General features: G+C 34.8%; 4 protein-coding genes across 5 annotated transcripts in view; 2 read left to right on the forward strand and 2 right to left on the reverse strand.

The window, feature by feature from the left end:
- LOC130645392 (CTP synthase 1-like) overlaps positions 1–24,168 on the reverse strand; it is a 61,251-nt gene that overhangs the window by 30,977 nt on the left and 6,106 nt on the right. The window lies entirely within an intron of this gene.
- LOC130645391 (PC3-like endoprotease variant B) lies at positions 8–11,518 on the forward strand. The gene is made up of 14 exons (XM_057451375.1): positions 8–2,157; positions 3,064–3,168; positions 3,841–3,930; positions 4,072–4,180; positions 4,698–4,735; positions 4,912–4,985; positions 5,127–5,215; positions 5,338–5,510; positions 6,289–6,510; positions 7,491–7,591; positions 8,187–8,408; positions 8,558–8,805; positions 9,405–9,580; positions 9,810–11,518. The coding sequence occupies exons 1-14, from the start codon at positions 1,840–1,842 to the stop codon at positions 10,479–10,481; spliced, it is 2,637 nt and encodes an 878-aa protein (XP_057307358.1). The 5' UTR covers positions 8–1,839; the 3' UTR covers positions 10,482–11,518.
- On the reverse strand, positions 11,108–15,679 carry LOC130645399 (uracil phosphoribosyltransferase homolog). Its single transcript, XM_057451385.1, has 8 exons — positions 15,144–15,679; positions 14,793–14,835; positions 13,964–14,033; positions 13,668–13,730; positions 13,476–13,570; positions 13,229–13,295; positions 12,872–12,970; positions 11,108–12,302 (listed from the first exon to the last, which is right to left on the reverse strand). Exons 1-8 carry the CDS (start codon positions 15,377–15,379, stop codon positions 12,196–12,198), a joined length of 780 nt encoding a protein of 259 aa, XP_057307368.1. The 5' UTR covers positions 15,380–15,679; the 3' UTR covers positions 11,108–12,195.
- On the forward strand, positions 19,666–23,693 carry LOC130645398 (zinc finger protein 510-like). 2 transcript variants are annotated; one of them, XM_057451383.1, is made up of 3 exons: positions 19,666–21,090; positions 21,163–21,279; positions 22,149–23,693. In XM_057451383.1, the coding sequence occupies exons 1-3, from the start codon at positions 21,019–21,021 to the stop codon at positions 23,292–23,294; spliced, it is 1,335 nt and encodes a 444-aa protein (XP_057307366.1). In that variant the 5' UTR covers positions 19,666–21,018; the 3' UTR covers positions 23,295–23,693. The 2 variants fall into 2 exon arrangements, with proteins under 2 accessions (XP_057307366.1, XP_057307367.1); XM_057451384.1 differs by having other exon boundaries at positions 19,668–21,087; positions 22,149–23,692.

Genomic DNA, 24,168 nt, shown 5'->3' on the forward strand with positions numbered 1-24,168 from the left:
TTTACCGTGAAAAACTTTTGGAAGAAGAAAAATTTGCTAATTTTTTTTACATTTTTGACCATACACTTTCGAAGAAATGATAATTTTTGATTATGTATTTAAACGATACCTGGTTAATAGTGCAATTTCCTATATTTGATTTTAAATTTCGGGACTGAAAACTCGACTTATGCATGAATGAAATATCCTAACATTAGTTAAACATGGTATCTGATGGAGATTGATAATATGAATATTAAATGTTGATATGTCAGTATTTCCAAATAAGTTTTTTTGTTAATTATAACACACTGCCTCAAAGTAAGCTATTTTGTTCTTCACTCTCGTACTTTACCTGAAATAAGTTTAAATGTTTAGCGATGACATTTTGAGGTCTTATTTACGTGTTCTTTGATTATATACCCAAGGTTTTTCCTTGCTTCTCTAGTTGAGACTTCGCATTTATTATAAAATTTAAGAAAAAAACGCTGACATGTCATAATATCATTGTTAGGCATTTAACGGACTACCTCAGTAATGGAACATAAATTGACATTCAATCGTATTTTTTTGCTAGAGTGATTTTCACTTGTTGAAGTACGTGGACTTGCTTTTTGTGCATGTTGATCTGTAAAATACCACAAGGCTGTGTGTTGATCTGTAAAATACCACAAGGCAATCAAATTAATCTTGAAACCAAAAATATACATAATTGGGATCAAAAACTGCCAATTGATTTTTGTCTAGTTTAATGTTAATACAGTGGTACCTGTAACTGGGTGTCTGCCAGATCTTAAAAACTTTGAATATCCATCATTCTTCATAAAAAAATCATGGAATATAAATACTACGAGTCTTAAATTTCCTAATGTACACCGTTTTATAAACATACACGTGAGCACAACGTGGCTGAAAATGTCCAAAATAAAAATATATTTATGAGCTTACCGCCACCCTGGAAAATATATATGGATATTATTATAGGCTTAAGCTTGCTCTTAAAAAAAAACAATTTGCCATTTTTCAGACTTTAAGTGATATCGTTTTTGTTGAGTTTGAAAAAAGCCGGTTTTAAACCGACAAAATTTTGTTGCTCGTAGCTAGGTGAAAATGTGGAACACGTATTGACGGTTTAAAAGGTTGCGTGTTTAAGCGTACATGCGCGCGTGAGGTACAAAATGACATCGACTAGCCGTCATTTTTGTTTATCTTGATTTCGCGTGCACTTAAACCAGAACTCGAGTTGTCCCAGTGGGTAATGTCTTTGCAACCTTGTCCCCAGGACCCCTTTTCGCTTTGTCTTGGGAACGAGGTTACTCTTTCTGGCGTTTTTATTATTTTAGTTACTGAAAAATTTTATGCAGAACGTAGACTGTGTTAAAGTGTTTGAATCACTGTTGTAAATGTAGGTCCTTTGTTGTAATGTATAGACTAGAGACGTACATCGGTATTGCCTATCCAATTTCCCCCAGGCATAAGTTGACCGGTAGCTGTGGCTGGATCGAGCCACCGCTCTATGATTATGAAATCACGGAAACACACGCGGCACATAAAGTCCCGGTTGTCAAATTGCGACTGGTCTTTAAGATAATTTTAAAATTTCCACTCACTTTCGGCTTTTTCAAAACATTTAAACATATTTCCGGCAAATTGTTAATGAATACTTGTTTTCACGCTCAGTGAGTTTAACGTAAACAATCACCCGCATTTGAAAGCTCTGCAACAATCACACTCGGTATGAAAAAACCTGAGCAGTATTATAGACGAACAAAAATCAAATATATAATAGTCAAGAACATATAACAAAAGACATGTTAACAAGCTAGTATATGTTGGAAGAAATTTAAAATAATAGCAAACATGAACACTAAGATGATTCCTGTATCATCTTACTACAAGCGTATGTTCCTTCTGTTAGTATTTTCATTACAATTCGTCCACTCATCGTACCATGTTTACCCCAGTAGCAACAAGCAGCACAAGCGTAGATACTTATCAGATTCTGGCTTCAAGAAAGTTAAGAGGTACCTGTATAGGAAATATATAGAAGCGCATAAAGAAGACCAACCATATTCTGGCAAATATTTTTCAAATACGTGGGCTGTTCATGTGGACCCACCAACAAAAGAGGTAGCGGATCGCGTAGCAAAGAAGCATGGTTTTATTAACATAGGAAAGGTAAATTTGGATTTTTGATGCATGTATATCAAAGCTTATATGGCCTTTATAGGTAGCTATATCTTAGCTATGTTATCATGAATCATGATGGAAACAGCATACTGTGGTACAGCTCCAATTAGGACTTTGTAAATTTAGGTGCATTTAAGTAAAATAAAGGCTTTGCAAATTTAGGGACATTGTTAAAATAATTATTGCAAAATAATTAGTAAACATTATGAAGCCGGTGTCTAATAGATAGCACAAAGCGAGCCTGCCGGCACCTACAAATTCTTAAATGTACGTCGTGGTAGTAAGTAAAAGGATAGTAGGACGATCGAATTTCCAATGGCGTTAGAACTTTTTGAAGAAATTAAGGAGAATAAAAATAGAAAAGAAAACTGTAATTCTCACTGAACAATTTATTTCCACTTAGAATAATAATCATAAATATATTAAATATTGAGAAGATAAGGAAGTAAGATAGTGGGAATGGTTATCCGACAGCTTTCTTATCCCACTCAAAATTGTTGTAACACATTCAGTCGGCAATGAAATGATAACTTTTGAAACAAGAAGTGTGAACATGAATACACAACATCCGAATGAACTATCTGAGTTCATCGTTACATTTTCCGCACGTAGTATAGTGGGTTAGTCTGTGGCTCCCAGTTCTGGGGACCGCGGATCAAATCCCGCTCGCTGCCAAGCAGTATGTTAGCGATGAGCAAAGTAGTTCTTCTTCAATAGCAAGTGTAGAATCCGACGTTTAAAAGACGCCCTGTTGTTTAGCAGATACAATCGCTGTTTGTGATTGGTTTAATCTTCCAGACGTAGAACCTCAAAGTACTTGCGCGTACACAAAAATTTATTGGACACTGGACTTTTAAGAACAAGTAATAACAAATAAATATACTTTTTTTATAGATTGGTAATATTCCAGGTCATTATCATTTTAAACATATCGATATTGCTGAAAAGCGTGACACTATAGCTAGACATAAAACAAACTTGCTAGAACAAGAAGATAATGTAAGCCATTTTTAAATGTATTTGGGAAAGTCTCTTTGGAAATACTTCATTTCTAGTTGCCATCTTTTACCTTATATCGTCAATGGATTATTTTTTCAAGCTAACAATAATTTAGCTAATTCTGTAATAGATTCCACCCTGTTAGATTACCCAATGTTTTTTATATTGTTGGTATTAAAATATTCGAGCAAGTCGTGTAATGGAAACACGAATTTCGATATATAAAGAACGGGCGAACCAGTGGATTTATTCAGGGATTACCGACTAGTCTTTTTAAAAAATAGCCGTCATCTGTGTGTCTCTGCTTAAAATGGTACTGCAAGTAGCGAGACACACAAAATTCGGTAAATAAAGGACGGGCGACCCCTAGGATTTTTTCACGGACTATCGACTAGTATCTCTTTAATAATAGCCGTCGTCTGTCTGTATGTCCGCGAAAGCCACCTCCCGTAACGGAAACACGAAATTCGATATATAAAGGACGGGCGACCCCGTGGAAAAATCCACGGGTTGCAACTAGTCTTTATAATAATAGCCTTTTTTCTGTCTGTCCGCGAGTAACGACTAGTTTTAAATAGTTTATTAACTATTTTTGTACATCCCATTATAGCTTTATGTTTACACCTAGCTTACGCGTTGGTAAAATTATTTCTAACCATTTTCAATTTTTAGGTAAGGTATGCGGTTCAGCAAAAAATATTAGAACGTTTTAAAAGGGATGAAATTCCTACTGATCCTTATATAAAAGATATGTGGTACATTGTAAGTATATTAATTATTCGTTTTTTCGTTCGTTAGGTCAGTCAGCGGGTCGACGGGTTAACGGGTCGGACGATCGGTGGCTCGGGGGTCAGTCAGTCAGCCGGTCGGTCGTTATATTTTTCATATTTATATTTCCTTTAGTTAAATACTGGTCAAGCTAGTGGTCCAGCTGGTGTAGATATGAATGTAGTTCCCGTATGGAAAAATAATATAACCGGAAAAGGAGTAGTTATTTCCGTTTTAGATGATGGTGAGTAGGATATATTTCAATAGTAAGTTCAGGGGGTGTACTACTCTACCGTTCTCAAATACTTTTTCATTTTATTAGAGGATGTTAAGGTAAATTTTTACTGGAACAGGTTTTGCGTCATGGCGCCTTATGACCATGCCTTTCGCGCCACAAAATGACATGTACTTACTTTTGGCTTCTCACGTTTTTGCAGCAATTGACGAATTGTTATATAAGCGTTTTTATTGTTATTCACCTGTTTTTTTTCTATTAAGTACAAAAATAAAACGAAATATTATAAATTAAATGTGAACATAACACACGCGGCGAGGTGTCGCTCCACAGAGAACTTTCTTTTTTCAGTGTGAATGGAGCTATGGAGTGCAAAAAAATCTTTTCCGCAAAATGAAATTCCTTTTACTGTTATTATCCTTTCAAGATGTTTTGTTTTTCTAATCAAGTAGAAGTCCTGGGTAGAGCTCTTTCTAGAATTGTGATAACTTCACTCGTTATAGCAGATTTACATTTTATTACCTAGGACTTGACAGGACGCATCCAGACTTAGAAGCAAATTACGTAAGCACGTTTTTGTTTATTTGATCTCCTTTCTTATCTGCTTTTACCTAACATGTTAAAGCCAGTATGCTCACGAACATAGTGTTTATACTTTCATTTCATTTAGAATCTAACAAATAAATTTCCCTTAGACTTATTGTATTGTTTATTGATGTATGCCTTTTTCTATTTTATAGGATGCGCAAGCCAGTTCTGATTTAAATGACAACGATAACGACCCGAGTCCCCGGGACAGTGACCCCGATAATTGGTAAGACAAGTTCCTTATAACTTACTTCTTAGATATCAATAAATTTTCTTTGTACACATATTAAGAACTCTATGTCATTGTTAAACATAATATATAGAAAAAGCTATCAGTTTGTGTAGAAGTTATTGTTCTTACGTTTAGCCATGGTACCAGGTGTGCAGGCGAGGCGGCCGCGGTAGCGAATAATGGGGTTTGTGGTGCCGGTGTGGCGTACAATGCTAAAATAGGAGGTCGGTGCTTAAGAATTATAATTACCTAAATTGTTACCAAACAGATTTTTATTTTCAATTTTTTTATTGTTCTCGTTGTTCTTTTTAATATGTCTTATGCAAACGATTTCGTTTTTTGTCAGGAGTTCGTATGTTGGATGGTCAAGCCACTGACGCTTTAGAGGCGAGTGCTCTTGGATTTCGAGGAGATCACATTGATATTTATATAAATTGTTGGGGACCAAAAGACGACGGGAAAACTTTCGGAAAACCGGGGCCAATGGCCGCAAAAGCGCTTCGCCTAGGTGCTGAAAAGGTTCGTTACATTAAAATACTGCATATCTAAGATTGCCTAAAAAAACGTATTTCTTAAAAGGCTCTATTTTACACGGTACGAGTCTTGTGCATTCATGCAGGTAAAGAATGTCAATAAGAAAATGCTCAAATGATTTACCAAAAATAATTCTATTTTCAAGCAAACCTTTTTTTTTAAATAAATTAAAGTTAAAATTTTAAAAATATTTCTTCGTTTATAGCTGCAGAAGAACTTAACTTAGTTCTGGCAGATATTGCCGTCTGCGCTCTGTCTTTAACATTAATAAAGCACTGTTTACACTAACTCGTTGTTAGCCTAGTTAACTAAGCTTTCTTCTTCGAGGTTAATAAAATGAGTTTCTCTCAAACAAAAGCTTAGACGCAAACAAATGACTCGGTGAAAACCCTAATGTGACTAATCGCTTCGAAGGCCATTTTAATTTATCTGTGAGTTGTTCACCGAGCCTGGCCACATCTTGCTCTGGTAAAAACTTTATGGTTTAATAATGTTTGTTAGGGGGAGTGAAACCACTCGCTAGAAATTCGGGATTTCTCCGATATTGTGAGCAAATAACAACAGAATTAGCCAATCAAAAAGCGCAGCCAGCTTCTGACCGCAGAAAAATTGTTTGAAACTCTGATTTCCTGGTGTTAAGAAAAATTATGCTGGTCTCCTGGCTAACTCTTTGGCTAACAAATTTGCAAAATGAAATCTGTAAACACAAGAACATTCCTCCTTCTAAACATAAAATCATAATGAATTTAATATATTACTTTAGGGTCGAAATAATCTCGGCTCGATATTCGTATGGGCCACAGGAAACGGAGGTTTGACTGACGACGATTGTAATTGTGATGGTTATACCACAAGTATTTTCACTATCTCTATCGGTTGCATTGGTGACCACGGGTTGTCAGCTTATTATACAGAAAAGTGCTCATCAACATTAGCGGTTACTTTCAATGGTGCTTCGCATAAAGAAGGACACGAAAATAAAATGGTAAATAGAATAATTTCATTAGTATTTGTGAGGAAATAACATGTTTTTGATAACATTCGGGATAAATTTTGGTTATGTACGTACTTTTTATGTGGTCATGGTCAAACATTGGTCCAAAGGGTTTTTACCTTCAAACTTTGATATGGACACAGATGTAGAAAAATTCTACCTGAAAAAATGTTTTGTCAACTCTATTGCAACTGAAAGGATTGGCTGAGCTAATTTGATACCCTAAGATACCCGCCGCCCTCCTCCCCATCCTGATTAATAATTTTTGATCATTTTTTTTCTCTACATTAACGCCGCAACCCTCTCCGTGCATTTAATTTTGTAAAAGCATTTACTTTAATGGGAAAAAGCGTTGCGGTTCAGCCTTACCCTCAAACTCTTTGTCCCCTTAAAATAATCAGTTGAAATATCAAACCAATTCAATTTTTCTTGATATTGAAATGGCATATTAGAATTCGCACTGCACTGAAATATCATTTAAAAAATATAGCAACCATTAAGACTTCTTCGAAATATGCCGATTTTCTATTTTTTATTTTCCAACTCCCTTTACCTGTTCGACCCCCTCTCCAATTACTAAATTTAATACGTTTTTCGACACCTGTTTATTCTTACCTCTTTATTCAGCACTCCAGATTAGTCAAACTCTTCTAAACAATCTAATACAAATCTTTTTGAGTTAGTCAGACTTTCTAGAATAATTCGCCAAAAACCAGTATAGAGAATCTCGCCTGTCGAGCAACTCTTCAATCTCATCCCCAGGACTTGTTAGGCTTTTTTATTAGGACGGCCTGAACAAGGCCCTGGCCCTGGCTTGTTACGTGACGAATTCGATTGGGCGTAAAAAGCCTAACAAGTCCTGGAACGAGGTTGGCAACTCTTTAGAATAAGCGGAAAATTTCATGACTTTGATGTGAAACAAAATTTCTTAATTTTTAACAAATAAAATATCTGTAATCTTTACACTCCAGGTAACGACGGATCTTTATCATCAATGTACGGAAGAATTTAAAGGTACTTCAGCATCAGCCCCTCTCGCAGCAGGTCTTATTGCACTCACACTAGAAGCTAAGTAAGTAGTCATTTAACAACCACGTCCCCAGGGCATCTTGTGTCTTTTCTGACATCAGGACGTCCATACGAATACGTCTTGCCGTCCTGATATCAAAAATACACAATATGTACTGGGAACAAGGTTGGTGATTTAAATTTCAGTTGGTTGGTCTAACTACTTTCGAAGCATATACTTTGTCAATCATTCCCGGAAGGGACGACAAAGGCAGTTCTGGAGTGGTTAAATCTTTTATAAGAGCTACAGAAATCTCTGAAATTTCTGACGACCTTTAACGGCAAGTGCTTTAACGACTGGGTTACTGATATCACCGCGATTAATTTGTTCAGTTATCCCTAGGGTTGATTTAATTAAATGAGTTTTGGAGCTACGAAATTTAAAGTTAGGGATTTAGCTTATTACATTTCGCAGAGTCGTCGTTTAATACAATATTCTAATACAACAGCGTTCCTTTCAATCGTTTGATTTATAAAATAGCTTTTTTGAAGAAATTAAAAAATAGTTAATAGTAAGGGAGTACCGGTCGCAAGTTTACTGGCTGTATTATTGTATCGAATTCTTGGCGTAGATATCGCTTACTCTTGTCTTATTTTAGTCCCAAACTAACATGGAGAGACGTACAAGCTATTATCGTCACTACTGCACAACTGACTTCACCAGTGGATGAAGGGTGGAAAAAGAATGGAGCCGGTTTTCATTTTAATCACAAGTTTGGTTTCGGCCGACTTGATGGACTAGCCATGGTGAATGCAGCTAAATCATGGGTTAACTTGCCACCACAAACAAAATGCACGGCGGCGTCTGGCTTCGACCACCAGTAAGTTTGAGCATGTTCATATAATTTTTTTCACTGTCATTTAAATTAGGAGCCCAGTGAAGCAATTCACTTAGGAGTGAGAGAGAGAGTCACTACACGTACAGGCAAAATTAATGTGTTAAAAATTGCTTTTTTTTCCCAATCTGTAGAGACATACCGCGTGGAAGATCATTGACAGTTAATGTACCAACTGTAGCCTGCGCAAGTACATCTGCGCAAGTTGTAAAAGTGGAACATGTAGTTCTTACCATAAGTTTTGTACATAGACGTCGTGGTGACGTCAGTATTGATTTGATGTCACCGAAAGGGACTTGGAGTCAAATGTTGAGCACACGAAAGTATGACGATTCTGATGAAGGTTTAGATGAGTGGAATTTCATGACTGTTTACAACTGGGGTAAGATAAGAGATATACAACTTTACACTTTACTAACTCAGATGGTACTTGGATGGGGGACGGCCTGGAAACTCTTGGTGTTGTAGACTTTTGAGATTTTAATTCTGTTTTAATTCCCCATCAGAAAAAACTGCGTGAGTTTTGCAATTTAAAAGTAAAATTAAACAGGTTTTATAAAGAAGTATATATCCATAGAGATATGATCTCTTTCATTATATCTCTATGATATATATGAACAGTGCGAACTGGTACGGAAATGAAATCTGATAGTTTAACTCTAGAATGGAAAATTATATCCAAATAAGCGGAGACGACGCGCACAGCCTTTTTGCGCACCAATAAAAATTTTCACCTGAAAACCTCAGATAAGAAATGATGAAAATTACAATAACTGATTCCATTGCAAGGGTTATAAACACGTTATCTATCAGTATTTAGACAGTAAACTCTGAAGACAAAAAAACGTTTTTTGTATAACCATTATGAGAACTTTTTATAAAGTAAAGTATTGTAAAATGGCCGAATGATGTCCGCCTTGCATGTCATTATCGCCATTGTCTTTGTCAACATACGTTAACCATACAAACTTCTCATTTCAGGCGAAGATCCTTCAGGTCTGTGGAAATTAAAAATCACTGATAATCCCAATCAAGAAGATGGGATTGGTAACTTGTTTGGTAGTGACGGTGATAATGATGTTGAGTCCTTAGAAGAGCAGGTTATAGACACACAAACGAAGTTAAAGAAAGCACAGTGGGACGCCCGACGTAAACAGGTATACTTTATCCCGTCCTCTAACCTAGAAGAATAAATAAGAACGAAGCTTTAATAGCTTGAGAATTTTCTACACATATAGGAAACCCATATAATGATCTAAAACTGTTTACAGATAAAACACATGCATCTCTGGTTTGAATATTTCTTCATAATATTCACTAGGGAACAAGACTGAAAGAAGCTTCGGAAGGTTTTGCTTTGGCAATCTGTTTCGTTTGTGTTTTTAGGAACCCTTTTTCGATGCGCCCTATCCTACTGGAGTGCGCAAAAACAATGTCGCATACGGAGTTAAACCTGGTGAGCAAACTGAGACGAATGTTAACAATGTCGACCAAGATCGGATCGAATACGATCGAAGTCATATTCCACTCGACCGTACAAGTCCGCGCTTTAATCTCCCTGAGGAACTTTACTCGAAGTATGCGAGTGTGCCTCGCGATAATGTTCCCGAAGAGAAACCAAGTTATGAGCAATACACTGTTCCAATGAAAAAAGGAACTCTAGCTGTGTTCGATGAGAAGGCTAATGACGAAAATATTGACTTTAACAGTGTCCCTGGAGGCAGTAATAGCCAGTACACAGATGACATTCCACCACAAGATGATGATGAAGATCCTGCAAGGGAGAAAAGAGATTTATTTGAAGACGAAAAACGAGCTATATTCGATTACTATAACAATATAAGGAAAAAGGCAGCGGTCTACGGTAGAAAAAAAAGTGATAAATACAAGAAGGTTCAAGTGCAGGAGGAAGAAACGGGAGTGCAACGCGTACAGGTGAATGCGGGTTACGAGAACCCGCGCATTGCGTGTGAAAGTGGCTACAACTCGTGTTCCGGTGTTGTTTTGAAATGGGTGCTAACGCTTTATGGTACAGGCGAATATTCGAATAATGTTTGAGTAATTAATATTTTTTTAGCGAATCATAAATTCATACTTTTGTGAAATAGATTTATTTTAGTTTTTGTTAAATCTTTTTTCCCGTAATTATTTACGGAAAGCTATTTTGGTACTATATTTTTTTTAATTAAAATTAAGACTATGTTTCCATTAGACGATAGACGTTGCGTCGCAGAGTAAAAGTGAATAGGATAGGTGTTTTGTTTCGGATAGCTTTCACTACGCTCCTGTTTCGAAAGAGACATAACATGCACAACATATGGGAATTGTGATGAAGGATTTTTGAATTGGAACAGAAAAAAGTCACACATTGACATGAACTTATACCGAAAATTTTCTATCTTTTTTCAAGCTATCTTTTTTTTTGAATGACGAACGAAATAAAATTGCGAGAAAAAAAGACATTCCTATTGGTTATGTTTTCTCAACTCGCATTACAAATTTTGTTTGCACAATTTCCTGTCCACGCATTTTCCATTATGCTAAGAAAAATTGTTAGAATTTTAAAACTTCAACGTAACGCTAAGTGTGTAATGGAAACATGGTCTAAGATGGGTCAAGTTAAAAACACAAAGGCTAGAAGCGTTCTTCACGGAACGTAAAACTACACAAATAAATACGCGAAATTATAAATCAATTATATATTTTAAAATTACATTTAAAAAATAATAGTTTCGAGTGACTATACTAAATATAGGTTGCATATGCCATATATGGGCATGTTACATATACCATATATGGGCACATTGCATTTTTAACATTTACCTATCTCTCCACGCCACCTCTGAAGGTGAAAATATCAAAAAATATAAAAGTAAATTCACATTATATACCATTAAAACTTAGCTAACTATGTTCTCCTTCGCTGAGGGTGTTATAACCAGCTTACCACAGTGTATTTTAAAAGTTGCATTAAAGCACCCTCAGCGGAGAAGATCAAAATAAATTTTGCTTGATTAGTCAGCTTTATTTTATATCTGCATTCACAAACGTCGACTGTATATATAATACACATTCGAAGAAAAATTTATTGAAGATATCGATCGTTTTAGTATTTTCCAGGAGCAAAATGCAAGGGTCTGGGCCCAAAGAGTGTTTGTTTTTTTACTTGTTCGCGTGTCGGAAACAAAAAAGATTTTGTCGGTAATTCCTGACACACGCCCCCTAACACTTCTTTTTCAACACATTCAACACGATAGAAGCAACAGACACGAGATATGAAAGCAAGCAAGCAAAAGCAAGCTTGACATTGTTGATGTATTATACTGAAATGAAAGGTTACAGGAAGTAAATGACAACGCCTTAGTGATCTAGAAAAGCACGCTATGACTGTTTTTATATTTGGGTTTAAGTTTTACGAGTATCGTCAACAACAACAAATTTAAGGCAGAATTTTTTTTAGAGTTTATTTTTGCGAGTGCAGCTATATAATCTGCAAAATTAGCGAAACAACTTTTTTTATTTGGTAATAAATTTTGAAATAAATTGAAATAAATTTTGTCGAGTTAAGAATTCACACCATTATTAACAACAACAGAATTTCGTGGAACAAATTATGGCGGTTGATTTAAATCGCACACAAAAAAAATTCCCGCCCTTACTGTAATAAACGAAAGACGGTTTTTACCTTCTCGAAACAAGCGAAAGATTTCTGTTTTAAAAATTTCTATATAAACTATATAATTATAAAAATAAATTCCTATGCAGCGAGCTATTAACCTGTACCGTAATACTTCTCGCCGAAGTGCAATGGGACGTCGTCGTTAATTTCAGTTGTGAGAAGCAAAACATTGGGATGCTTTTTGAACAACGTATTTATACCTGGAAGAGAGAATTCGTCACGTTTCTATATAATATATTCCTTGCTTTTTTTTTCATGTCGGCTCTTAGACGTGAATTCCACGTTGTGCCGTTAAAAATGTCGGCGCTTACAGTATACAAGAGATGAACGGTAAAAAAAAAGACGATAAAACGCTACTGCTGATTTGGACCGACTGTTTTCGACTATAAACAAACTTTATTAGGTTCTAAAAAATCCTCAAAAGGTATACAGGATATACAATAAAAAATCCAGGCTATTCAAGACCCACCCAAAAAATTCGGAGGTCACTGCTGTGAAGACAAACCCCAAAATCCGCAAAAACAAATGTCTGGTAAAATTCAAGTGTTTTCTTAAAATCACAAATATTTTGTGTATTCACTAAAAACAAGATAGTGGGTGGTTTTAGTGTGGTATTTTTACAGTCTTTTTTTTGTGGTTTTCAAATTCAGATGCTTAACACAAAAAAAATTTCAAAAAAACAACAACAAATAAAATGCATTCCATGAAACACAGACTTGTCTGTGTCACATTTCCATTCATTCTTTTATAAAAAAAAATTCAACTGTACCTCTCGGAGTTGCAAATAAAGTTAGAATAAATATATTTTCTGTTTCTACACCATAATCAACTAGAGCATCGACGCCAACTGTGACATTACCACCACTCACTGTAAACATAAGAAGGAAAACAACAAGTAAACAGGGAGGCTGAACCCAAAACAAACAAACAAAAAAACACAATCAGACAGAATAAATCATACAAATAAAATTAGTCAAGACTAAAACACTGAAGTTTCACTTGCGAAAACCTTTATGATATTTAATTAAATTTAATATTTAAACCTAAACAAAAATATGAAATAAGAAATTGTTAAAGTATATCACAGAGTATATTACCTCCAAGAGTAGATAAAGATCTGACTTACTCAGAAGAGGGTACATCAAAAACACCTTTCTGTTGTGAATATCAGGAGGAAATCTGGCATAAATTATCTATGGAAAAAAGCCAGACTTCAAAAAGATTGCTGAGAGCTGTTTGTGAAAAAATATAAAGCAGTATGACTAATCCTCCAACTTTCCAATTTTTTTGCAGGACTGAGAAGTTTCTACAAAACAGCTTACTTCTTAAAAAAAATACAAATATTTACTAAAATTGCTTCGAGTTTTGCAAACCTGTCTTTCGTTAGTTTCTTCATCTTTACTCATTAGAACCTTACCAATGCGTATACCTCTACAACATTCTCTTAAACCCTTTTCCATTGCTTCGCCTGAAAGTTACATAGTACAAAAAAAATTGAATTATCGTAACCGTGGAGAAGATATAGTTAAATGTGTATAAATATATATATATATGCAATTATTTACCACTTCTGACAATACTGACGCCACATATTCCTTTATAAAACTCACAACCTTTATACTCTGCACCTATATGCACATAATATCATCATCATTATACTTGCTAATGAGGTTTATTGCTTTCAACTATATATCTTCACTGCTAAAATCAATTCTTCTTAAATACAAGCTGATTAATTTGTGCTCGTGTGAAGTTTGTGTTTCATATATCTTTTTTTACATTATTTTTTTAAAAATTATATTAAAATTACAAAAGCTAGTATTTGCAACATTTTTAATGTAAGCATTTGTGTTTGACAAACCTGTATGAGTTGTGACGGAACATTCCTTAAACGGCAGCTGATTTAAACCTTCTTCAGTAGCCAAACGAATCTACACAACATGGTAATCATAAACATGCCAAGATGTGCAAATATAATGGTAATAATTAATACTTTATGCAGTTACTCCTCACAAAATTTGAGGGATATGTCTATTGGGTCCAAAAATTACCACATAATATATCCTAATTAATGCATTTTTTAGGAATATGAGTTTCCAGAGGAAATGGATTTAATCTTTATGCAGAACAAGTTTACCAATTTTAGCCTCACATTTTTTTGGTTTCACTGGATTTTTTCCATTGCATTTGTTTATACTTTTTGCCCCTATGCATGCATGTACATATCATTTGTTCTTGATGATCAATTAAAACCCTATTGTCACACTGAAGCTTGTCTATTCAGCGATTCGGTTTGACATCACAACAATTTTTTTGGAGGTGAAAAGTTTTTCGATTTTAGGTGAAGAGAGTGCAGAACTAGACACATTTTGGAGTTTCAAGATCAATGTTAGGAAGTTTGAGCACAGATAATTTATTGGAGCAAAATCTAGATAGCTAAGCATCATTTCCAGACAGATTTTTATTGTGGTTACCTTTCGTTAGCTAATTATTCTTCAATTTCCCCATTTGTTAGCATTCTTCCCCCTACGAACTAGGTTTGTTTTCACCTTGCGAAATTTTAAAAATGGTGGATGTGTCACAAATGTGATTCGTCAATTAAGCAAAATGTTAATCATCACTACGGCAACAAAGCTAAACCGAATCGCCGAATGGACGTTATTCATGATTATATAATATAATTTACTAACCAGGCGATCAGCATGAAAAATAAAATCTGCTCTTGAAGTATTTCTGAAAAAAAACATATATAGATTGTCTACAAGACCAAAGATATTTTGCTCTTTCTATCAACCACACAGACAAAAACACTTTGTAACATTGTAATTTGCTTGTTTAATTGATTTTAAATTTTTATTTTATTTCAATTATATAACTTGAAAAACAACAGAACACACTAGCTGTTTGCCCTACTTGTCATTCTTTTTTAATTCCGTATCTGAGTATCTACGTTGAATATTTTATCTTAAATTACTAATTTTTCTGTATGTATTCTTAAGCTCCAAGAACAATATAGTCGCTGCAATAAAAACCAGGCTTACTTGTCCCATAGTAATGTTTGTAATTCTTTAATTTGTCTATTATTTTCCATTACAACAATTTTTTTATTGGCTACATGAACTGTATCCAAATCAGTGCTTTCAGAAGAGGATTCCTCATCAAATGAAGAATGGTGACTATAGCTATCCTTGACAGAATTAACTCTATCTCTTTTCTTAGACTTTTCTTCAGCAACAACTTTACATACTTCATCATTTTCACTTGTTTTCTCCTCCATAGTTATAACTGGGGAAATTACTGTAGCTAGTTAGCTAGCAAATAAACCAATAATTCTTGTGACACTTAGTTATGTGCAGCTGAACTGATTTATCATTATAATAACCCTTCTAGCTAGCTACCATAATATCCAATTACAAAAAATTGCTATTTAAAATGCCAATTTCGCTAGCCAACTGTGTATAGTTTTAGCTAAAAATAGAACTTGATAAGAGATATTCTGGGAATATTTGTTTGTCTGTTTCTTTGAACCGGTTTCTTTGCAAAAATATGTTCCAGTATGCTACTAACACGAAGTAAGGGCTCGTATAGCTTTATATACGGAGTACAACTTGGTATACCAACACGTCTATTTCGTATAGCCTGGGCATAAGAAAATAAATGTACAAAGAAAACTTCTTATTCGCTATATCAAAATTAAGTAACATAAAAAGCAGATTTGATCTAATAATATTTATTTATTTAATATGGCAAAGCTTTTCGTAAGTGAAACTTACATAAATAAGGACCTTAACCTGCCTTAGTGGTTTTTTTCACGGGTTTATCGACTTCCACAGTTTGGGGCATGAAAGGGAAATCAACACTCTTTAGCAACTTCGTGGTTTCTTTTTTTATGTTACCGTTACCCTGAACGGGCGAGAAATACAGAAAATGAAAACCACTTAAAATAGAAAGGAATCCGCGCACGAAGTGGCCGAGAAGGGCATTTCAATTTTTTCACCAATCGAGGCATATTTTTAGTTCCTCTAAATCAAGAAGTTGTTTAAGCTTACGATCTACCGTAACGGAATAGTTCTTAAGTTTGGTTTTCATCTTGCGTTAAATCACGTTAATTTTTTCTGACCAGAGTTAATCATATTGAGTATTTAGCGCAAAGACGTTTCCATTTCAAGTAAAATTAACGCTGATTCAATTCTTTTTAATTCTTCCTGTTGATGAAATACGTCTAATAATTTCGACAAGGACATTTTAATTCGGATTTTTATGAAGTGCATTAAAAGAAGAAGGCAAAATCAAAAAAGAAAGCGGTCAAGATTCTAGGTTTGTGAATTTTTGTAAAAATTAGGGAAACCTACTTAATCTAGAAAGATAAGCTAACGTGAGATCTAGTATTCTAGGTAGTCAGGATAGTGCACTGGATGCCTAACGACTATTATTTAACAACTTCAACAATCTAGTAATCACTGATCATCGGATGTGTTTAACCCTATTCGGTCCGGGGTTTTTTGAACATACTATGACCGGGGGGTGGGGGCGGAATCCACCCCCCCTCAATAACTTTTCATAGGGTTGTTCAAATTGAATCAAACTTGGCACACTTATAGTACGTCATAAAAGAAACAAAATAGCAGCAATAAATTTTAGCATGCGTCAGCACATTTTCTGTGACGTCATCAGAAGCTTGAAGTTTGTTAAAAATGCCACTATCTGCTTAGAATTTAATTACTTTTGTTCCAGAGCGAATTTTTGCATTCTGTTTGAAGTTCCTCTAAAAGTTAAATAAAAGTTATTTAACATATTCTCCGGTTTTTACGTGGATGGGATAAAAAATTGCCAAAAATTGCTCGAAAATCCGGTTTTTTCCAATTTCGGGTAAAATCCAACAAAATCGAGAAATCGGATTAATCACGTGTCCAAATTATGCAAAATGATTCTTCTTAATAAAACAAAGTTGTGTTGCAAGTTTCAAGTTCTAAGGATAATCCTAACAGGAGTTATTAAATTTTACCCGTTATAAGGATTTAATAGAGATATTTAGGGGTAGTTTCGAGTAATGGCCAATATCAAAGCCTATTAAAGGTAAGCGACCTAACAATTTTTGGCATGCAGGTGTCTAATAGATAAATATTGAAACTCAGTAAGTTTCATAGCCATATAGCATAGCAATAAAGAGTTATTAAAAAAACCCGTTAGGGGGGCGGAATCCGCCCCCTGGACCGAATAGGGTTAAGTACACAAGATCTAGGGTAAATTTCAGTTTCATGAGGTATATATGAGGTATATATGATTCCTTCTGATAAACTTACCAATCGGTGACATCGGTAATTTCACGAACAAGAATCTAATAAGAAGGTCAGATTTCCAGACTGATGCCAACCGGACGATAAACCGACACGTTTAAAACCTCAGAGCACTACAATACAACTGTAATTTTTGTGAAGCCGCCTTAGCCACAGTAGCAGCAGCAAACCTCTTTTGAACGCCCTTTGCATTAGCGTACAACCCACAGTTCATGAGCATACTTCAGAAATGGTGACCACTGTAGGTGTTTTTCTTATACTAGTTTATATGCAGTAATGCAAGTTGTAAAAACCACCCGGTCTGTTATTTTGGTGTAATGTAGATCACGCCATAACGTTAGCCAAACATCTAAGCTCTTTTCCTCCCTAAGTACCCTACGGCGAGGGCTAACACCATTAAGGGCGATATACAGATGCCGAGCTGCAACTCTGAAGAAGAACGACTGTGTCTATAACAGCTGGTAAAGCTGCTCCTACCTCTCCCGCTAGATACTTGAAAAAATTCTAATTCCCTCTAACAGTTTCTGAACAAACCCCTTTCAACCTCCTCTACGATATTTTCGCAGTGTATCGGGATCCGTGGCTGTCAAAGCACGTTCTCGAGAATAACCTGATTGTGGAGAAGATCTCTAGAATTCAATACTAATTCAGTCAGTACTGACTTCTTGGATGGCAACAAAGTATGGAGAATTTGCACTACTCGTTGTCCTTCTTTGCTTCCATGATCTTCTGGTCTTCTTCTTTAGCGATGTTATAAATAGCCTGGGCGGTAATAAAAATTTTAGGGCTGGCGTTTATTAGAATGGGGCGTTTATTTACAAACAATAGTTTTTTGATATGTGAGTTATTCATTATTGCCTTAATATTTACAAGTTCATCTTGTTGTTCTTTCCTCCAAGATTAAAGTCATTTCATTGGCTCAGAGGGGTTCTTGTTTAGTTCATCTGCGTTTTCCAGCAGATTGAACTGCTCTTTCACCATGCGATGGTCTTGGATCAAGAAATTGAAAAAGAAAAACACAATATAAAAATCTTTTTTGGAGTTAAATCAAGAAAAAAAGATCTATCGAATCTTTACGATTTATGTTAATTTAAAGAAAAGAAACGAGAATTAATAACAAACTTTTTTTGATAAATGCCCTTCTTCTATCACACTAGGGGCGCTTATAAAAGAGGTGCGTTTGTTTTGAAAAAAATATGGAATAGACCTTTCCCGAATTTCCTAATTATGCCAAACTCAATTAGGTCGATACTAAAAATGATTCTCATCCCAAAGTTCTTTATCAAAAGGTAGAACAAATTACCTAATTTCGTAAATATTTCTGTTCCTTCTTAAGTCCTTCAACTGCGAACTGAGAGTTACGGTCAAATCCTTCATATAGCCGAGCTACCTAAGAACAGCCTCGTCTTTAAAATAATTATTTTTTTTCAAATTTAAATAAAATCCAACTAGAACTTACAACTTATTTGAAGAGCATAGATCCATTATAAAATTTTGGATGACGTTATAATTATTATAATTTATGAAATTCGGGAAAGGTGTATTGGGCTAAATACATTCGCTGGCAAACTCCGTATAGTTGAACCAAACTCCGTATAACAGATTTACGGAGTGTTACTTCGCATACAAACCACACTGTGTACGTCCAAAAAAACTACAGCGTGAGCGTGCGCGCCTTGTGGGTTCTTGTGTACCGAAATCGGTTGCCGTTTTTTTATCAAAGCACAACTAAGACGGTTATGATTTTTGCCTGTTTACGTCCCAATCTTTTCAGCAGAGTGTGTTTGTGTTTTTTTTGCCAGAAAGTGGTGAAGTGAATTGAAGTGCAGGTTGAGAAAGCAATCATATATATTCCTTTATATAGCTACATACTTTAATTTCTTATGATTTTGTCATTTCGTCAAGTTGCCTGTTTATGCAATCAGGGTAAATATCTAATTAGGCTACAGTAGGCTAGCTAGGATGGCACAACTAGCCTGCTGTGACGAAAAGTAGTAGGTGGTAAATCAATTATTAGGCCACTTGTGGCATAGCTAGCTGATTAAGAATTTACTAATGTAATTATGATGAACATGTAGCTATCAAGTCTGTGTTAATCGTAGAAATGCCTGACTAAATATTTTGTCGTATTTAAACCATGCTTTTAAACAACTTATATAGCATACGTAGCTACACAGAAGATGTACAATTCCGCCATAAGTACAATTTACCCGGGGCAAGAGGGTGCTGATAAGCCGCAAACGCCCGCATATATACGGGCGAGTTCGGGCGACTTTTTAAATAAAATTGACGGTTGTCCTCCGAAACTGCCCGCACTTTCCCGAAATCGCCCGGAACATTCCTGAAATGCAATTCCTTGTAACAAACCATGCGGACGATGGTTGGGAAGAAGGCGCTTGATGAGAAAGGAGTTAATAAAATTTATATATAATTTATTTATAAAGTAAACTTTTTCAAAAACTATCAAAAAAAGTTCTTCTAAGAACTTCGCTACGACATAGTAAGTTTATTTTAATTTTTATAGTTTTTTTGAATCATATATTAGTGTCTGTTTTTTTTTTCTTTCGGGCATTGTTCGGGTCTATGCGGGTTTTTTCGGTCGAATAATTGAATTTCTTTCAAAACGCCTAACTTGCCCGAAAACGCCCGCACTTTTTACGGCGTATGCGGCTTATCGGCAAAATTCAGGTATTTGCCCAAAAAACCCACATAGTCCCGAACAACCATCAATTTAATTCTAAAAGTAGTCCGAATTTGCCCGTTTATATGTGGGCGTTTGCGGCTTATCAGTACCCTCTTGAGTTCTGTGGGCTACTTATGTCTTTCAGACCTGTAATTCCCAATTTTTATTTTCCTTGCGATGGTGGTACAATTCCGCTAGGTTTTCTTTTGATGGATCTGGGAAGATTCACTTTGTAATTTTTTTACTGAGATTAGAAAATAGTATAAGCTAACATATATTGATTACCCAGACTATCTTGCCTATTTCTTACAATAAAACACAGCTGGCAAAATTGTACCTCCCCTGGCAAAATTGTACTACTCCGGGTCGCTCTGGGTCGTATTGGTCCATTTCAAGCCTATCAATAAGAAAAAAGTACCCATGTGATAAATTGTTCGCCCCAAGCATCCTTAATTTTGTTTGCGCGAGCGATCTTAAGATACAAAAATTATGAAAATAAAATCGAAAATGTGAAGTGATAAAATTTCTTTGCCTACATCACACAAGTTCAGCAATGGTCACAGCCAGGAATTTCAACCCAGATATCAAAAGTCAAGTCATCAATTAAACTTTGTGACTACAAGTTAAATTACGGAATGATGGGTCATAAAAATTATTATATACTTAAAATAATATTATTGTCAAAGAATAATATTAATTTTACTTTAATCTCAACCTATAAGACTAGCGCTTCAAATAACGTTTTCAAACCTGGGAATTCATCGTTTTATAAATATGTAAAATTTGCCAAGAATTCTACAAAGCAAAACAGAGTGTATATAAAATGTGTTTAGTATCTTATAATTTTTACCAAACAGAGTCCTTTTTCTGTCTAATACTATTTTCCACTCCACCTGTATTTTAATTACTGTTGTTATATAGTTTATTTATGAAAAGATGAACTCTTCTATCTGCAGTTTATTTGAACTTATGAAGATTGAAGAAATTGTAAATATACATTCCAAGGTAGTTGTTGACATTCTTAATCAATATTTTATGTTGTTCTTCAAGTGTTGTTATTAATATTTTTTATCTTTGTAGCATGGTGATTTGTTATACGAAGTAAAATGGGTAAACACCTTGGTATGCAAACAACTGCTTGAAAAATTGTTTCCAAACATAGCACCAATGATAGACAAAATCAACGAAAAACAACGAGTAAGTATGATACTCTATATGCAGGTTTTTTAAAAGGGGACCTGAGGTATAAAATGATGTTGAACTTATAATATAGAGCTTAAAAAGTTGGTTAACAAGACTTTTTAATTTTTTTAACAAAAACTCTCAAGATATTTACATTTTAAAAATTTCAGATTTAATTATGCTCCGTTATGATGTCATATTAAAGCAATAGCAAATTTTGATATTTTCTGTCATCAGTAATTTTAGACCTATTAAGGGATGTGCATTCAAACTTTATCAATGCATAGACTTTAAATTGGTGATCAAAATAAAAAGAAATTTTAGAAAAAAAAGTTGTGAAATAAAATAATGTTGATTTAATGTTTGCAAATTTGCCTAAAATTTCGATCCTTCAAAAATATTATCTTTAAGTGAAAAACAGTTTTTAGTAAAAGATAACAGTGCACTTACAAAAATTCTCATTTTCGTATTAATTTTAACCTAGATTGGTTATATCAATTATAATATTTCGTAGTTTAGTTTTAGTGGAAAACAAGGTTTTTTGACGCCTTTTGTATCGGCCGTCTGCGTTTTAATTTGTTGACCTCTGCAATAATATAGTCAACTTGAAGTGCTATGTGGATGAGTGACTGATATTTAAAACCAGATTAAACCTTTTTGTTCTTTTTTTATTTTATATCGGTTCCAAATTCTTACTCCGGTTAAGAAATGTACTTGTAACAGAGAATAGTAGCATTATAACTCGCATTTACGCTAATCTGTGTTTTAAATATCCTGTATTATTAACCTGTATTCCCGATGTTTGAGTACCGTAAATTATTTAAAGTTTTAAAAGTTCTTGAAAAATATTTTTGATTGTTACATATTTATATATTTTATTGCAGAAAAATGACTCACAAAATAATTTTTCTACACAACTCAGAATGAACGAAGATATAAACGCAAGAAAACTGCAGGAAAATATTGTGGAAGATACGAGTGATGGTGAAGAAGAAGAAGAATGCATCGAGGGAACCATGTTCATGTGTGATATTTGTAACGTAGCATTCCCTACTTATAGATTGTTGTCAAATCATAAACACCAGTGTCCACCAGGAGAGAACGCAAATACGCATACAACCAGTGAGAAAACATTTAGTTCTGTAGATCATTCAAGAGAATCTGGTACAATCCACGATGATACGGTAACGTGTGTTACCGAAATCGATAGATCTAAGGAGCCGCAAAATCCACCTTCTGTTTCGTTAACTTGTCGATATTGTTCTTTAATTTTTCTCAACGCGAAAGAGTATAATACGCATCTGACGAAACATAATAAGAACAATGTAAGTCGTACGGTAGACGATGCAAGTCGCACGGTAGACGATGCAAGTCGCACGGTAGACGATACAAGTGGCACGGTAGGCGATGCAAGTAGCACGGTAGACGTTGCTAGTCGCACGGTAGACGTTGCTAGTCGCACGGTAGACGATGCAAGTCGCACTGTAGATCTAAACTTTAAAAATATGAACAGTAGTGGCAGTGGTTTATCTATTAAGAGAGAGAAATCAGAGACTGTGCTGACGAACAATCCAAACGATACTATTTACGAGTGTCAGAATTGCAAAATGACGTTCGCAGATGCCGAATATCTGTCGCGGCATTTGGTTCGATGCAGAAATCAAGAACTTTCCAACTTTCGTTGTCAAGTGTGCCAACGTGGGTTTACGACGAAAGGTTCGCTAGAACTTCATGTCGATGCCGTACATTTAAAAAAGAAAGAATTTGGATGCAGTTTATGCGGGAGGTTGTTCTCTAGAAAGCATATTTTAAAAGTACATTTAGCCATGCATTACGGAAAACGCGACTTCGCTTGTTCTACATGCGGTAAAACATTTTTACAGAAAAGCAATTTAAATAGACATGAACGAATACATCAATCGAAAAATTTTGGATATAAATGTCGGCATTGCGGGCAAGCTTTCACGCAGAACAAACATTTACAAAGACACTTAGAATCATTACATATGGTGAAAAAAGAAGAGGTGTAAGTTATCCCTCTTTTCATAAGTAATCTTTTCCGAATTTAATTTGTATGATGTACGTTATTTAGCATTTTACACAGAAAATTGATATAACTAGTCGGTGGCCCGTGGAAAATGCCACGGATTCGCCCGTCCTTTTTATACCGCATTGCATGCGTCTCGCTACTTTCGGTACAATTTTGCGTGATACACGTATACGGGTATCACTTGTCTTAAACTTACTAGTGCTTGTTTCGTATTAGCAAAACTAATTTTTTTATTTATTCTGATAAGTTGTGAAAGGTATAAACAATAATTTCACGTTTTCTGTTTAAAAAGGAACAAGATTTAGTGGATATTGTAATTATGTAGAATTTATAATATTTTATATAATTTGGAACGAAAGTTAAATTTTAAAACATTGTACTAAATGTCCATAACTCGCGGAGTAGTTTTTTAAGCTAAAAAAAATCGCAAAATTATAAATTTCATGACAGACAATTTGCCATGCAACAACAGGCACAAGAATGTCGATGGGGGATCTAGGACTGCCAAAACATACCTATTTGATATGCAGTAAGGAAACTGCTAACTAAGCAGGTTATGCTAATTAGGCGATTCTCTAATTTAAGAGTAAGACAAAGCAACATTTAGGCTAGCTAAACATTTTTTTAAGATCCAAGTTCATCCCCTTTTGATACGCAAGCACTAAATCTATTATTTTACCTTCCTAAATATAAGGCTAGGTTCAGTAGTAGCTATGTACACAATTTAGAAAAAGCATGAGATAGATTGATTGTTTTACTTAGCTATGTTAATCGATTTTCTGCAGGTGATTTGAGCCACGTACTCTTTAAAAATGGTGCAAAACAAATGATGTAATTTGCCAAATCAGGATTCG

The sequence above is a fragment of the Hydractinia symbiolongicarpus genome, chromosome 5 (genome assembly GCF_029227915.1).
Source record: "Hydractinia symbiolongicarpus strain clone_291-10 chromosome 5, HSymV2.1, whole genome shotgun sequence".
NCBI classification, from domain to species: domain Eukaryota; kingdom Metazoa; phylum Cnidaria; class Hydrozoa; order Anthoathecata; family Hydractiniidae; genus Hydractinia; species Hydractinia symbiolongicarpus.